The 18,219-nt window shown below is 37.8% G+C and overlaps 1 protein-coding gene across 2 annotated transcripts in view; it reads left to right on the forward strand.

The window, feature by feature from the left end:
* Window positions 1–5,054: 5,054 nt before the first annotated feature.
* SLC39A12 (solute carrier family 39 member 12) overlaps window positions 5,055–18,219 on the forward strand; it is a 114,412-nt gene continuing 101,247 nt past the window's right edge. For both annotated transcript variants that reach the window (XM_036760310.1, XM_036760311.1), the window contains exons 1-2: window positions 5,055–5,132; window positions 6,869–7,227. In XM_036760310.1, coding sequence (XP_036616205.1) covers window positions 6,961–7,227 — 267 coding nt within the window. In that variant the 5' untranslated portion in view covers window positions 5,055–5,132; window positions 6,869–6,960. The remainder of the gene's footprint in view (window positions 5,133–6,868; window positions 7,228–18,219) is intronic.

Below are 18,219 nucleotides of genomic sequence, written 5' to 3' on the forward strand. Positions count from 1 at the left end.
AATCATCCTTCCATATAGGAGTTCAAACAGTTTAACCTTGTTAAATCTCTCAAAATTTCTCTTTCATGTTTACCTTTTTATACTTCTCTTGAGTCTTATAGTTGAAGATCAGAATTTTTGTTCAACTCTGGTCTTTTAATTAGGAATGCTTAAAAATGCTCCATTTCATTATTTATTTTTTTTCTGCTGAAAGATTATACTCAGTTTTACTGCATAAATTATTCTTGATTGCAATTCTAGCTCCTTTGCTTTCTGGAATATTATATTCTAATTCCTCTGCTCTTTTAACTTGGAAGCTGTTAAATCTTGATCCTGACAGTGGGTCCATGATATTTGAATGGTTGCTTTCTGGTGGCTTGCAACGTTTTCTCCTTGACCTAGGAGCTCTGAAATTTGGCTGTAATATTCCTGGAAGTTTTCATTTTTGTATCTCTTTCAGGTAATCAGTGGATTCTTCCAATTTTTATTTTACTCTCTAGTTCTAAGGTATCAGGCAGTTTTTCTTTAAAATTTTTTGAAATATGATGTTTAGGTTATTATATATATATGTATATATATATATATACACACATATATATATATATATAGCTTTTAGGTAGTCCAATAATTCAACATTATTTCACCTCAATCTATTTTCCAAGTCAGTTGCTTTTCCAATGAGCTATTCCACATTATCTTCTATTTTTTCATTCTTTTTATTTTGTCTTATCATTTCTTGATGTTTCATGGATCCATTAGCTTCCAATTCCCCATTCTAATTTTTAAGGAATTCTTTTCTTCCATGAGCTTTTTTTTAACCTTTTTTTTCATTTGACTGGTTCTACTTTTTAAAAAGTTCTTTTCTTCAGTGAACTTTTTTGCCTCTTCTACTATTTGGATAATTCTGTTTTTTAAGGTCTTGTTTTCCTCAGTATTTTTGGGCCTCTTTTACCAAGCTGTTAATTTTCTATTCATAATTTCCTTGCCTTGTTCTCATTTCTTTTCCCAATTTTATCTGCCTCTATTGATTTTTAAAATCTCTTTTCTCTTCTTTAGGTCCTCTAAAAATTCTTGTTGGGCTTGTGTTCAATTTGTATCTTGCTTTGCGCCTTTGCATGTAGCTGTTTTCGCATTGCTGCCCTCTTCTTAGTCTGTATTTTAATCTTCCCTATTAACTGTAGTTGATTTTTATGGTCAGGTTGTTTCTTTTTGTTTGTTTTTGTTGTTGTTGGCAGCTTATTTTTCAAGCTTATTTCTTGACTTTGAACTTTATATTGAAGTTGGTCTCTGTTCACCTAGGGATAGGGAGGTACTGTCCCAAGTTTCAGGCTTTTTTATGCTGCTGTCTTCAGATTTAGTTCTAGGGGTGCTTCCAAGGTTTTGTGATCTGGCGAGAGCTACTTTTATGGTCTGTACTTTGGGTCCTTATCCAGGAAGGACCCCTACTTTGCTGCAACCACAGGCACTAGGATTCCTTTCTGCCCTGGAACTATGGCCCAGAACTCCATATGGGCAATGGAGTGGCCAGACAGTACCTGGTACTACACCAGTGCCAGCACTGGTCCCCTATAACCCCTTTCTGACATGTTGTCCAATCCCTTTACTTTCTCTGGGCTAGGAGCTCCTGAAGCTGTGACTGCTGCTGCCGTTGGCACCTCCAAGGCTCATCACTGGTGTTGTCTCCTCCAGTCCCTACCCCAATGCCATACACCTCTCCTTCCAATTTCCTAAGTTGTCTTGGATTGGGAAAAAATGTTTCACCCTGACCTTTTTGGCTAAGACTCTCCAGAATTTGATTCGAGGCATTATTTTAAAGTTTTTGGAAGATAATGTTGGGAGAGCTCAGCTGGATTGCTATTTCTACTCTGCCATATTGGCTCTGTCTCCCTAGAAGAATGTTTCAATAGTTTTTCTTCCCCATCACCACCTCTATCACATTATTGCCACACTCAATCAGACATTGAACCTTTATTAAGTACTTGGACTTGAGGCCACATCTTCTGATGCCAAATTCAGTATTCTTTCTATAGTATTGCTATTAGTAAGTGTGGGTATGTATAATGTCATACATATGTGTGTGTGTGTGTGTGTGTTTATACTTCAGTACTCCCAGATAGCCATGATTTCATTGATGTGGGTGCTTCTATCACTGATCCATATCATGCCCTATCCATGCCTTTCTATCTTGTATGCCAGACACTGTATTACATGCTGGGAATATGAAGACAAAGATGAATTAATCTGTGACCTCAAGGAGCTTCATTCTGTTGGGGTGGGAGAGAGACAATATGTGCACACATACTATAGATATGTATGAATAAATATCAGGTAGTTTTGTAAACCTTGTGTAAGGCTGCGCGTTGCTCATGTAGGTTACCTGTATCTAAATGTTGGTGTCTAAATATGGTTCACTTGCAGCATTGATAGATACTTACCTACTCCTCTCCATGTGAGACTTTGTCCCCTGGTTGGAGAAAAGCAGAAGGATCTTCTTCTCTGAGTCAGAGTTGTGCCAGACTAGAAGTGTATATCTCTGCCCCTTTAAATTTTGGTGGTCTAGGGGCATGGCATTTTTTTTAATTTAAACTGCTTTCTTGGAGATTATCCTTTAAAGGAATAAAGGGTAAGCCCAAGCCTATATCCATAGGCTTGACTCCTTCCTACCAAATGCTAGTTACACTCAAAATCACAAATAGTGAGTAAGCCTCTTTATCCAAGCAGAAGCAAACAGAATTGGGAAAGTCATGCAGGTGAGAATAAACTAGAATATAATATTGAGTGAATCAAATCACTAGTGGGAGTGATATAAGTCAACCAAGAGAGTGATATGAGTCAACCAACTAATCCCACTCAAGTGGAAATTCCCTGAAGTCTCCAGGGAGGCAAGATGGAAACCAGGGACATGTGGAGGAGCCAACTTTCTCCTTGTTGCTTCCCAGAGTCTTTCTCTTTTCACAAGTCTCTTTCCAAAAATGAGCTAGAACCATTTGTGTCTTTCTTGAAGTGTGAATTAAGAATGTCCAAAGCTTTTCATGCTAACACTGCAACTCACACAGAAACAAAGTGTTTAGTTGTTAATTCTCTTGACCAATCTGGAATCGTGCCTAAGCAACAGCTTAGAAAATATTTCAGGCATGAAACCTGGGTTACATTCATATTTGTGTAATTATACCTGCTCCCAAGAAGAACATTTTTATCCATTTAAAAAAAATAAATTTCTGAAGCTTTAAGGTAGGTTTCTATTACTATGGTGTAAATCTGTATCTTTGCCTTATCACCATCACTACCTATTTGTAGCTCAGTGTTTTCTTGTAGGAGATTAATGCATGTGTATTGCTTGTTAAATGGATGGATGAATGAATTCATAAAATAGCTTTTTTAAAACAAATCTATCATTGGTGTAAAGGATTTTATGTTCTTTATCCTCCCCCAAGCCTGTTCCGTACAATACTTTAGTACAGTCTATAATCAGTGGTTTTTTGGATGCACCATAATAATAACTTTGTGTACCTTACAAAAATTACCTCATTTTATCTTCATGACACCCCTGAGAGGAAGGTGGTATTATTATCCCCATTTTATAGATGGAGAAACTGAGGCAGACAGAAGTGAAGTGATTTGCCCACGGTCACCCAGGTAGTAAGTGTCTGAGGCCAGATTTGAACTCAGATCTTCCTGCCTCTAGTCCCAGTAATCTAGTCACTATACTGCCTAGCTGTGTGGATCACTGAGATCTAGGGTCTCATTCCTGTGGGTACTTCTGCCACTAATGCAGGTCACCAACCCCCTCATGCCTTATTACCTAGTAAAATTCCCCCCTTATAGCTCCTTCACTGCAAAGCCATCCAGATTTCAAGGAAGAAACAAAATAAGCAGTTATTAAATACTTGCTAAGTATGTGCCAAGTGCTGGAGGTATAGATATAAACATAAAGAAACACAGTCCCTTCCCTCAAGTCACTGAAATTCTTTGGGTTTGGGGTAGAGACAATACATAAAATGGAGAAGAAAATGGGAGAGGAGATGGAAGTACCCCAGATAGGGGCACGGTTTTAGAGTCCACAAAATCAGGAGCCAGCCTGGGAGGGGAATGAAGGCAGGCTGGTCTAAGCCTCTCCACAAAATGGAGGCTTGAAGAGGAATTCACCAACTTGAGAGGGTGAGATGGGCTCCCTTGTTGATGTTGCAGGGTGAGTAGGGCTACTCCCCAGGTGTTGAGAAGAGTTCCAGGATGAGTCAGCAATAGAGGGGAAGCAGTTTTGAAGTCCAGAAAGTAAGGAACAGGGATGAGAAGGGAAACTAAGAAGAATTAATTTCGTTTTCTTCATGTTTTGTGGGTAGCAGGGAGGCCCTTTGGCTGTCTATCTGTTCTTTATTCTTGTTGCATGACTGGCCTGCCTCCCTTTCTTCTGATCATACCTTTTCTCAATTATAGCTCTTAGACCATTTCTTGAGTACAGGCTGTTATTAGAAATTTGCTACGGTTAACTTATACCCATTATATATGCACATATACATACATACATACATACATATATACACATACCTTATTCAAAAAGATTATTTTTAGGGTGGAGTCAGTATTCAACGGTGGTCTATGTTTTAATAAAGACAATATTTTTCTATATTTGTATCGGTTACTAAAGAAAACTGAAAGGAATTGGGAGATTCAACAGGAAAAAAAAACAACAAAAACAATACATATAACCTGAAATAACCTGCACCTAAATGTGTTTTGAAATTGTTGGAAAAGTTTCTTCTACAAAACTGGGCCGTCCTCGGGCTTTTAATCAAGGTTTTCTCCCTTAAGGGACCAGCGATAAAGTAAGTACCAGCAGTCAATTCACAGCAAATTGGGGAATGCTGATACAAAATGATAGCTCATTAATTAATGAACTACATTTATTTAGCTACTCTGAAAACCTGCCAGGCAGAAAAATGTTCTAACTTTTATCCACCTTCATTGTTACCTTAAGAGCAGCTCTCTCCATAGCAACTGAAAACTTTTCAAGGCCTCAATAAACTAATCCTCTCCAGTTCCCAGTGCACCATCAAGGAATTTTAAAAACATAGGACTTTGTAGCTGTGAAATACGTTCAGAGATTCAAAGGCCGCAAAGCTCCAGATACATCATCATTTGTCTTCTCACTGAAGGTAAGCACTAGGTTTGGCAATGTTTGTGTCTTCCTCCGTCATTTTTAAATGCTAACATAAGTAACTTAAACTCTTTTTAAACACTGAAAGTAATCCCAGTCTCTCAGTTACAACATCACAATAACTGTTAGCTAGATTGCAGGCCAGATTCTAACAAAAGACACAGCTAGCCTCCTGCACTCCATTAACAGCTGGATTCCACAGATTTATTTTCTACAGGAAGTTAGTCAACTCTAAGATTACTTTTATTTTCTTCAGTGACCAGATAGTGACTTGGATTTATCAGGGCTACTGAGATCTTCAAACTCTAGTTTTCTTAAGACTTTATTATTGATTCTTAATCATTCCTAAATAACAAAGAAGAAATTCATTGTGGAAAACAATAGCTAAATGATTTTGGTTTGAGTGCAGTCTGGTTTTTGTATTTAGGAAAGAGTACGTGTTCTGAGCTGTTCAAAATGGCATCTTTGACCTGTCACAAAACATTTGTAAAGACAGAGTCAGCCTTGTGAATTTCTATTTTCTTTTACTAACTTTTCCCTCCCTAGTCTCCAATGTTTGAGTCAACTACAACTTTCTAACCTCCAATAAATGTGATTTCCCCCCCACATATTGCTAACAATGGGATTCATTTTCTATTTGATTTAACTTTATATACTTGTTTCCAGATTGATTAGAGTGAGAAATGGGGAACCACAGGGAGAAAGAACAAAGCTGCAAGTAGGAAAAAAATGTCAAGGAAGAAAAGTAGGAAGTAAGGAAGAAAAGAGGCAGGGACAGGAAGAGAGGGAAAGACACAGAGGAGAAACAGAGAGAGAGAGACAGAGACAGAGAGACAGAGAGACAGAGACACTGTATAGCTATGGAAATCTATTTCTCATAGTAAGCTTCTTGAGGGCAGGAACTTCTTCATTTTAGACCTTCTATTCCCACCACTTACCACTATGTCTGGCTCAGCTGATGTTTGATCAAGTTTTGCTGAATTGGATTGGATTTTACAGTGAAACAATGAGAGTCCTTTATGTTGCAGACTCCTGTAAATAATTTTGACCAACCAGAAATTGACATAAATAAATAGATGACATTAACTAGTTTAAGTATATCAATGACAAGAAAGTGACCGGGATGGTGAATGGACTTTATATTATGATATACGATCATGAGTTTAAGGATCAAAGAATATTAAAATGGAGAAGAGAAGATTAAGGAAGGACTAAATGGATGTCTTCAACTATTTGGAGGACTGTAACATAGAAGGAGGGATTAGATTCATTCTGGCTGGCCCAAGAGGTCAGAACTAGGGGCAAGGCTTGAGAGTTGCATGAGAGCAAATCTGGGGACAATGTAAAAAAAATCTGATAACAAATCTGAGTGGTTGGGGATACTGTAGATGATTTCCTGTTCCGGCAGAGGTTAGATTAAGAGGACCTTGGGGTCTCTTCCAATGCAGACATTCGGTAAAGTAGCAATGAAATGAGAAACTTGTTTTTATTACTACTTACCTTTGACTGTTTACATGAAGGCAAGATAACAAAATCATGCCTCCTATTAATGTTTCTACAGAATTTTTTAAGTAACAATCATCTTAGTTTCCTGCTGTTTGGGGTTATAAACTACCTACAGACCCTCTGTTGTTTAGTGACAGCTTGTCATTGCAAATCAGCTTAGCCACACAATTAATAACCTTTCAAACACATTGCATTCATTCTAATTAAAGCCCATTTCCCCCCTTTTAGCACAGAAATTCCTCAGATTTCAAGTTTAAACTGTGAACTTCAGTCTGCAGATCACCATCCAAGAGAGAATTGTGCTCCAGTGTGGGGCAGAAATGCATTTAAGGACAAAGCATCCCATCTGGGGGGTAGTGTCCTTCTTTCTACTCCCCATCGTTGTTCCAGAAATTCTGCAAGAGAATCCCACAGCCCGGGATGGCATCTATACTCAGAGCCCAGGTCAGCTGATGGAAGTTTTACATGTTCTCTCAAGTGATAACTATACCCACTCGCAGAACTACTCAAGGAGACTCATCCAAACCTTACTGGAGAGAACTGGGTGCCCACATCGGATTCATGGGATGCAAGAGGATTGCAATCTGGTTAGTGCAATATAGCTGCATCACAATCAAAATTGAGCAGGGACTCTGACCGTCCTTTACTTCAGGGTGCCTAACTTCCATGAAAATACTTGGGATGGCTATCAATACAATTGCTACATTTGGGCCAAGTGCTCAAAATCTATACTTTTAAAGAAAGCAGGTACTTTGGCTTAAAGGGAAATATTCCAGTAAGCCTTAAAATGTGACCCTCCAGAGTGTTTTATTTTTTGCTGCCAGAAGCAGCCGGAGGCATTTATTTCCAAATATGAACTTTCTTCTTCTTTGTTTCTTTCTCCTTCCTTCTCCTTTGCTCATTCTACTGAGCCTACAATCTACTTAGAAATGCTGAATTTGCCGAATGTCTCTGTTTTCTCCCAGGAAATTAGCACTCATTGCTGTAAGATTATGGACTCGAAAAGCAGGGGGAATAAAGGCAAAAGCTTGTGTTTAAAGATAAGAAGGGTGCTTGCAAAACTTTTAAAAAAGTTATTAATTTTTCTTCCTCTGCCTAATCCTCCAATGTTGATAACCTTTTGTTGTTGCGGACCCCCTCAGGAACCTAGTGAAGACTTCTAATGTTTTTAAATGCATAAGATTATAAAGAAATCAATCATATTGAAATATAGTATTAATACATTAAAAAATCAAGTTTACAGACCCCAGGTTAAGAACTCTTGAGTTAAGCTGAGATCATAGTTTTAGTCCAGAATTAATCAGAAAATCTGGCATGAGTGGGGATGGGGGAATGTATCTGGGAGGCAAAAACAAGCCTTTCCCAATACTTAGAGGGAAAGTTCAGATGTTTACTGGTAATGCGTACTGTTTTCCATGGTCAAAATGTCTTGTTGATACAAAGAATTGTTCATTGCTATGAGTGAAAGGTAAATAATTGAATATCCACTCAACTTATTTGTGGTCCCCAGAGATTACATATATTATATAAGCATTGGAGTATATATCTATGTACTATGTAAAAACTATGTAATAGTTTTAGTTTTGGTTTATACCATTATAAAGAGAAATCAGAGCTTTCTGGAATTGTCTAGAAAATTATGGATTCTCAGTGTCCTCTGAAAGCTCACTTGAATGGCATGTTCTTTTTAAATGATATACAAGGGCTTATTAAAAGTGAGAGACTATAAGTTTACTTCGAAGATTTTTTTAAATCTAGCCCCACCCCCACCCCCAAAAAAAGTTTGGCCCAAAAATGTTATTTTAAATGCATTATTCTAAGATACTCTCAACATTTTTTTGGACCAGTTTTGCCTCAGTTCAAATGAATATCTGGTCAGATAAATTCCAGTACTAGGCTGTGAAAGTTATTGTTTCATGGCCGACTTTTCTTGCAGTCTAATTTTTTTTCTTTCTTCCTTGAGTGAAACTCTGGGTGAGAAAATAGCTAGAAGAGATGATGAACAAAACAAAGCATAGATTTGAAGATCCCCTGCACAACAGTACTTAAATTCAGCTGCATAAACAAGGAGAGGCAAGCATACTAAATGTTTCACTGTCTACAAAGCTGGAGAGCAGCCTGGTGTCCTCTGAAACATGAAGGAAAGGCTTTGGCTCAGACCAACCACTCGAGGGCCCACAAGGGCTTCCTTTCTCTGAAACTCAGTTGCCTCTGGAGAAATTGCTATATGGCAAATAAGAGGGTTAGATAATGTAGGTAATTTCCTACGTATAAGAAAATGTTTGGGGGGTTTGTTCCTTTGTCCTCAAATTTGGGCAATCAGTTAAGACCAACTTGAAATTAGGACTTCATATAAAATCCTGTATTTTATCTATGTGAAGTACTTAGAGGAATGTGTAGATTTTCTGAAAAAATCTATACAAAGACCAAAACTAGTAGGCTTTGAAACTATAAATGCTCCTGGCAAAATATTTGACTTCGTTTCAGTGACTGTGGGAGTCCTAATAGCTACCATTTGTATAACACTAAGGCTCTCAAAATACATTACTTTTTTCCTTTGATTCAAATAACAACTCCATGAGGCAGATGCTACTATTGTCCCTATTTTGCAGATAAGAAAACTGAGCCTTGGAGAGATTAAATAATTTGCCTAGGGCCAGATAGTTAATATGTTTTTGAGGCAGGATCCAAACATCAGTTTTCCTGAGTCCAAGTCCATCTGAGTAGCTACTATGCCAACAAGCTCTCTTGTATGCCTGCTATCACTCACGGTTCTTATGCCACTTCTTGCACACAAGTGATCATTGGCAATATGCTACAAACCATTGTGGATCTCTCTATTGTTCTTTAGGACACCCACCATTTTGATCCTTCTCAGAGATAATGGTGTTGAGCAGTTAGACACCTTGAGGAAAGGATAGGAGGCAGCCTGAGGCAGGCAAGCCAAATAAATGACTACCACCATAGACTACCTCCCTTGAGACTTGGATAGAAACTGCCTAGGATGGTAGGCCCAGGAGCATTGTGAGTAGCAACACCCCTCCTCCCCCAGACCATTTGTCTTGCTTCCAACCCAATCCCTCCTCCCTACTGCTGTCATCAAGGCAAACAATGGATCAGCCATCCCCATCAAATACTGACTAATTGCCATCTATGTGGTAGGCAAGCTAGCCTACCTAAAACATTGGGGTAACTGGGAGGTAAGCTAGGAGGTGGGATGTATGTGGCAAGTCAAACAATCACTACCATCACCACCAGTCCTTAGACTCCACTGGAGATAGTCCAAGACACTGAACTCAAGAGTCTTAGGAATAATGTAACCCTTCATGCCTATTTTCTGCTCCTATATCTGGCCTGAGTCTTAGAACCATGATTTAGTAGAGAAATCACTGCGGACAGGGGGCCTACCTATCTCATCACTACCAATGCCAAGTAATCTATAAGCGGAGTAAGCCCAAGAGCCCTGGGAGTAGCAACATTGCCCAGACCACCAGTCTGTCTTCCAGCCCAAACCTCACAACTATACTCCTGAGAAACAACATCCATAGAGACATATCCAGGAAAGTTCTGAAGGTGCTATAGCTGTAGCTACTGAAGACCTGAAAAAGAATTTTTGCCACCAAAGTCTTTGATACTGTCAAATGGTTTGACATCAGAAACCAATAGAATTTTATCAGTGGAAATGACATTAAAAAGAATTATCACCTGCTTTAACACCATACTGTTCTAAGGACTATGAGATTTTTCTATCTCATTCACAACCAAAACCTACTATATTTGTTGTCTCTTCCATTAGACTGTGAGCTCCTTGAGAGAAAGCACTGTATTAATTTTCTGTGTCTCCTCAACACTTAGCACAGTGTTTTATACAGAGTAAGTCTTTAATACATGCTTTTGCATTCATTCATTCATTAATTCATTATGTAAGTGACAACCATAAGACACCATTGGGAAAGCATTGGTTAAAAAAAAAAGATGGGCTTTGTGCCAAGGAATAGCCTATGGTCGTTGAAGGAATTACACAACCTTCCAAATGCAATTCAGCTGACTCTACTTCTACTTAATTCTTCACTCTGATAATTTTTCATACACAATGACTACTAGAGATATTTGTACACTGGATCTCCATCTGACTGTATGTCATGATATAGATAACATGACACCTTAGCCTACTTGGTTCTTCCTATGTTGATTGCTAGGCCAATCTCTTTCGAGTATCTGTGGATCTCACAGAGGAGACCCTGGAGAACTCCGGGTTTTGATGTGATTGGCACAATGTCATCAACAACCAAGAACTTCTGGAAGACCTCACTGTTTTCAAAGACTCCCTCTTCCATTTGGATTGTGCTCAGGATAGCCTCCATAGTGGTGATTGGCAAGCATATGTCTCCAACTTCTTATAGCTTATTCTGTATTAATAGAAGATCATTAGACAAAGTCATTTCTTTTGGTGAACCTATCAAGGAATTTTATATTATAGAATATGCTTCAGGGAGAAATATTACTTGAAGAGAGCCCCTAAGGCTGCAATTTTAAAGGATTTATTATTTTTAAGGCTTTATTCAATTAGTTTTCCTTTCCCTTGATAACAAACAATAAATGCAGAAGTAACGCATATTATCTAGACCTTTCAGTGGATTGTGTCTGAAGATATAATGCGCTTAAGAAAGTGATCAGTGAAATTCTACTCCATTCTTCTGCTTTTGTCCATCAATACCTTCATAGAACAATTTCATGAAGATTTTGTAGATTTGAGAAGTAAGCATTGGGCCAATAGTGACTGATGTCATCTCAATTCCCTTTTTATTGGTAATACCATCTGGGATCTTTGCATTATTTTCAGTGTGGATTTCTTGAATGTTTATTTGGACCATCCAGACACTCCTTTCAACTTCATTCCCCTAAGCACCATTTCCATCTATTAATATAACACATCAGAAATTAAGTCCCAAAGTGGTGGTTCTATTATCATGTATGAGAAGCATCATCTCATGGTATCTAGAGAACCAGCCTTGGGCAATGATTTAACTTCTCAGGACAAGTAAGACTATAGAGGAGTTATATACCTGGATTGGCAGAGGAAGTTTCTTTACCTGGGAGTTAGTTGTACCAATAAATCCTGCGAACAGTCTTTATGCCCTTATCTATTCCTATCATGATTCAATGCAAGGAGTGTTGGATTTGGAATCAAGAGAGATCTATTCAAATTCTGTCTCTGAAACTATTTGTATGACCATGGTCTTGAGCAAATGACTTTAGCATGATGGTGCAACTCTGATCCTCAATTTCCAAATATCTAAAATGAAGATAAAGATATTGCCAGTACTTATTTCAGGCAATTCCAGGGAGGATCAAATGAGATAATGCAGGTAAATAATATTCAAGCCTTAAAACATTTTGTTATTATTTTATTATCATATATGAGAATAGATTTATATAGAAATGGAGGCAGATCTGTTCCATCTTGCCCATATTTGTTGTCCTTTCATCTTCAAATATTCTTGTAATCATTTAGCCTATTTTGGTTTATTGGTGGTTATTCTGCAGACTTTTTTTCTCCATTTCACTGCCTTTTAATGTTTGAGTTTAATGTTTAATGTACTCCACATAAAACTGTGGAGTACAATTTTAATCTTCTATCATCTTTTCCCATCTGTATTGCAAATGAGTTTGGAATTTAAATTAGTGTTGCCTTTGTCCCCCTTTTCTCTCCAATTGACAAGGAGGTTGAGTGTCTGCTCACTAAGGAGGTTTCTGGGTCCTTTAATCCTCCTCACTGTGGCAACGGTTTTACAGCCTCATTTTCAAATTTCTCTACAAACTGATGGCAATAAGATCTGACGCTTACTCTAATCTGTGCCCCATTTTTCTGAGTTACAGATTACTTACATATGGCAAGAAGTGTCACATCAGAAATACTGTTCTAAGGCTGTAATTGTATGAAGGGTTTTCTTATCTTTATTCTTTCTTGTTATTAGGCAATGACCTAAAAATGCAGAAAGCTGATTCTGAAATGTAGCTGCTGATTTCTATTCATTTAAGATAGAGGTTCTAAATCTAGGAGTCTCTGAACTTTTTAAAGAATTGATTACTACCTTTAAATATAATTGGTTTCCTTTGCAATCCTATATATTGAATTTTATGCATTTAAAAATATTATTCTGAGAAGGGCTCCACTGGCTTCACCAGATGCTGCCCAAAATGTTAAGAATCCCTGGTTTGAGATATATTCCCTTTCAGATTTTTTTTGCATCTGTGAAATTATATCCTCATGTTCAATGCCTTCTGACTCTTCCTTGAAGAAGTTACTAATGATATATGATCAAGATGCTTCTGAGAAATCTACTGGCCTTTGTCTACTACATTTCTTAATCTTGAATCATCATTTCAAATATGTTACCCTGCCTTCTTCTGTGTCCCCCTTTTCATTGAAGTGACCTAGTTTGGAAAATCATTTTGCTTATGATTATTATGTACCCTGCAAGGCAGAGGACTGTATTCCATGAAAAAAAACTGTTTCTAAATTGTCTTTCAGCATAGAATGAAATCAGTCCCACCAAGTCCTTTATTTAACTTTTCAAGGAAAATCTGCACTCTCTTTCCATTTATCAGTAACTTTGCTATATTTTTTGGTTTCATTCATATCAGTTAGCACAGTGCCTGACACTCAGTAAATGCTTAATAAATATTTATTGGTGATGATGATGATGATGATGATGATATTAAGGATGCAAATATGGATCTAATGGAGTTCTGCAATATTATGTTAATCAGTCCAGTCCAACAAGCTTAGTGTACCAGATGCCAGGGAAACAAGATCAAAATGGAAAAGAATTCTTTTAAAGATTTTTCTTTTACATTCTACTGTATAACATATAAACAGATATGTATATACCCATTACTTGTGAAGGAAGTTTACAGCAGTGAGGTGGGGAGGAGGGGGAAGGGTTACTAGAAAGGCATTCTATAGAATGGTAAATTACCTTCTATAGAAGGTAAAAGATGAATTAAGCCCTGATGGATGCCAGAGATTCTAAGAGGTGGCCAACCTATGCAAATACAGAGATAGAATGCTGCCATTGGGGAGCAAGTCTGACTGGATCATACATAGAATGAAGGAAAATAGTATGAAATACAGGAAGACTAAGAAAAGGCTAGTGAATTTAACAATTAATAGATCATTGGTAAATTTGGAAAAATATTTTCATTTGCTTGGTGAGATTCAAAGCCTGATTTCAAGTAGCTGAGAAATGTGTGAGAGGATAAGAAGTCAAAGAAATAACTACTGATGGTTTTTTAAATGAGTGAATGAAAAGTTATGAAATGATAATTTAAGGAGATAGTAGAGTCAAAGTTGTTTTTTCAGTATGGGGAGACGTGGGTATCTTTGTAGGCAACAAGAACAGATTGAAGATTAGAAAGTATTGGGAACAAGCTCCCAAAGAAGACAAGAGTGGATGGGAAACAAGGACAAAAATATAGGTATTGGTCTTGGATAAGGAGAAGGACTATCTTTTCATCAGAGAATGGAATAAAGGATGTAAGAATAGGGGATTCTGGTGAGGGGCTTTGAGAAACACGATGGAGTAAAAGAAGGGGAAATCTCTCAGTAAGTTATAAGTTCAGGCCCACTGTTGGGAGAGATAGCATAGGAGTATTGATTAGGTAAGAGAGGTTTTGGAACAAAACGTTTGGATGTGAAATAGCCTTTTAGGGAAGAATAAAAAGATTATTGTAGAGTGGCGAGAGTCCTGGTAAAAGTAAATGACATCAGTTTGTAATAGACTCAGCAAGTGTGGTTGTATAAGGTCCTCCGGAAATACCTGCCAGTGCAGAGAAATATGATGGGAGTAGCCCACAATTGGTGATTGGCAAGGCATAAACAACGATAGGACAATGGGTCAAAGGATTCAAGTGTAGAGGGAAATGTCCAGTATCCAGAAGGTCAGCTTATTGGTTGTCGGCCCAAAGAATCACATTTAGAATATCATCAGTTACATAATTATTTTAGATAGTCTAAAACAGATTCTTTGCATGATCTGCCCTGTCCCTTCCTTTCTGCCCTGTTACTACTATCACTGATGAAATGGAAGTGGACTGCACAAGACTGAGAGCGATTAAAAAATACTTTTCACAGATGGCTAAAGACCTTATTACCTAGAGACTAAACTTATGTTGATAAGCCTTTCTGTACTGAAGTGGGATGGTCCTTGGGCAGCCAAGAGAGTCTGCCACTGTTATTGTATTGGAAGCCCTTCTAGCTTGGTAAAACCTGTGGGAGCTTGTACCCCCTGGCAAAATCTTTGAGAATCTAAAGTCTCTTTCGTGCCATAGGACATTGGAGTTGGACTTTTGTGGAAGAATTGTGGCTATACTTGTTCTTTTTTAGTCACTAAAGTCTAGAGAGAATTTTTTTTTAAGAAAAAGGAAACATTCCAACATAGTTAAGAATTTAATAGGAACAAATAGTCTTATTGAATAGATGACAGGGACTTTGCTATTCAGTTTTAGATGTTCCAGACCTTTAGGTATATAAACCTAGTTTAAATAGTATGTCTCATAGAGATGCTGGATATTATCATTACATCTTTAGGGGTGAGAGAATAGGAACTTGGAGACATTTAATTGTCATGGCTGAGAAAGATTGTATGATGCCCAGAGAGAAAGGGTGAAGATGAAACTCCCCGAGACCCTGACTAAGGTAACTGCCAAGGAGAAGGATTCTGAAGAGACATTTTCAGAGAAAGGAGTTTCGCTCTTATTCTGTAGAGAAGACAACTCGAGCAGAAACTTTAAATACCATCTAAGGGAATTGAATTGTTGGACTTCAGAAGTTGTAGTCTCTGGTTGGGGGTGATGCTGGCTGTGACTTTTCTCACAGCTGACACATTCATGACATATTTAAATGTGTTTGCACTGATCATGCTAGTACCTTGTAAAGCCTGTGACACTCGCGTTTACTTAAGGTGTGAGATCCCCTGAAGTAGAGAGATGAGGGAGGTTTATGGAAAAAGAGGATTCTCTGGTGTATTTGTAAGATGGGGTTTATAAAATGGTTAATCTATATTTAATTATTTGATGAGAGACTGTGTGCTTCTACTAATTTATGAGAAAATGCCAAAATATCCCTTTGATTGCTTTACAGCACCAGATGAGAATTAATAAGGAAATTCGTGGCAGTTAGAAAAGGGGTGGGGTTAGCAATGTTGTCAACTAGTGTACACAGTGCACAGTCCATCACACCCCATATTTGGCAACATTGGGATTGTTGTTTCTAAAACCTGCTACAAGTATTAAATCTTTAACACCTGGCAGATGAAGCAACTCCAAGGGAGTTAAATGCAATAACAAAGACTTCTTAATGTTTTTTCCCCTTCTCCTTAGGGTTTTCCCCAGAATAAGAACAAGTAATCAAGCAAACCTAAATTAATTGATGATTGAGTCAGTCACACTGAGATTCAGCAGTGGGATAGATAGTAAACAAATTCTACCAATGTATTAGCCTTCCATTTAGCTTTGTAAAAGCGAGTCTTTCTAGTATTTTCATCAGTGTCCAAGAAGGCTTTGTTTCTTGAAGGTCACATTATTTACTAGGCCATTGTCAACATTTTAACATCCAAGATACAGGCAGTGGCATGCCAGAAATTCCACCTTTCCCCACTCTAAAAACCCCCACAACTTGTTCTCAGATCAACAATCTAGTGAAGAATCTGCATTTTCTTAAATGGTGGTTCTATTGATTCACCTACTGCCAATGCAAGGCATTTGTGTCTTCCATGTAAAGTTTGACAGCCAGACACTGTGAGCATTACTATATGCAGCAACCTTTAAGCTTTCCCTGTAGTACTTATGGTTTGACTTATCATGAAATAGATGACATGAAAAATGGAAATTTCAAAACATGTACTCTTATAAAAAGGTATATCAAAAAGTATCTTTTATTGTACATTGCATGCCAGGTGGCTGCCTACCTTCCCTATCTCTTGCTCTATTGACCCATCTTCTGTTCCCTGAAAAAGCCAATCATCTTTCTTTTTTTTTAACAATGTTTATTTTTAGTTTTCAACATTCAGTTACGTAGGTTTTTGGGTTCCTCCCCCCTCCTCCCCAAGATGGCATGTAATCGAATGTAGGTTCTATATTTACCTTCACATTGAATTTATTTACATAATAGTCCAGTTGTAGCAACTGCCTAGCTAAAGAAAAAAAAAGTAAGTGAATGTGAAAAATTCAGGTGTAGTTTATTTGCATTGCTATTAAAGTTAAGTTAGACTTCTTTCCTTCCCTCTCCTCCTCATAATGAAGTAATCAACTAAGAAAAAATAAAAATTATTTAAAAGTTGGGAATTTAAAGATTGAGGAGTTTGTTGTCAGCCACATGTACATAATAAAAGCAGGAATTTGGAACATAGAATTGAGATAGTGAATGCTGTTGCCCTGAAGCTTAACCTGAGATTTGGACCTTCACCTTCCTTCCTTTCACTTGCAGAGAGATCAAAGGATGTTGGGGGTAGGGAGAAGGGCTTAGGAAAAATCTTGGGACTTGAGAGTCATGTAGCTCTCTCATATTTCCTTGGGAGACCTCTTTTCCCACTTCCCAAATGGAATTTGAGGTTACAGGATCCCCAAAAAGGTTGAGTGAGAGTTAGAAGGAATTTCTAACTCTAAATCAGATTATTGCCTGAAGTCAACATACTATAGGTCAATTCTAGACACAATAGCTAAAAAGACAGAAACTTTTCTGGGATGTTTCTCTTGGGGGAAGGGGTAGAAATTAGGTCCCTGCAGGTTCTACTCAGCTTTCTGGCTAACATGTATTACAAATGAAATAGGTCCCTGGAGGCAAGCCTCTCCTTCTGGAGAAAGAAGCTAAGTTAATAAAAGCTAGGACTGAAAATGGATAGTTTTCTCTCCCTAAGGGAAAATAACTAAGAACTTTTCCCTGCTCTGGTACTTATCTCCCTTGTGAAACAAAACAAAACAAGCTAAAGCTTAAGTATCAAGTATCTAAGCTAAAAGTATGTGTATCCAACTCCTTTTATGGTGAGTGGATAAAATCTTAGCTGAAGAACCCAGCTGAAATCAGAAGGTAGAAGTAGAGAGACTTCCACAACTACACACACATCTCAGAGCAACACTTAACAATGATCCTAAGATCAGTGGAGCACTGCCTAACAGAGACTAGTGTAGGGCAGGTCCAGTAGGAGCAGTATGAGGAGATCAGAAGATATTGACAGTCCTACAGTACAGAAAGCTCATTTCCCCTCCATACATGTGTCATGGCTATACATGTTCTTTACATATGTATCCCTCTACATGTCATCTCTATATGTGTCCATTTGTTCCATTGAGAGTGTGTATTTGTAGAAGAGAGTACTCTAGATTTATGGGGATGGTGATCTATTGCTATTTTTCCTTCTGTGTTGTTTTATTAGATGCCTTTGTTTTGAATTGTGTCTTCTGGCTGACTAGTAAAATCAAACACATTGATGGGGGCTCATGAGCTTTTGTTTTGAGTTGATCAGTAAGTTTATAATTCCACGATCCCTTGACTTCTCCTATTGTTGCATTTTGTTACT

This window comes from Trichosurus vulpecula, chromosome 5 (genome assembly GCF_011100635.1).
Source record: "Trichosurus vulpecula isolate mTriVul1 chromosome 5, mTriVul1.pri, whole genome shotgun sequence".
In the NCBI taxonomy this organism is placed as follows: Eukaryota; Metazoa; Chordata; class Mammalia; order Diprotodontia; family Phalangeridae; genus Trichosurus; species Trichosurus vulpecula.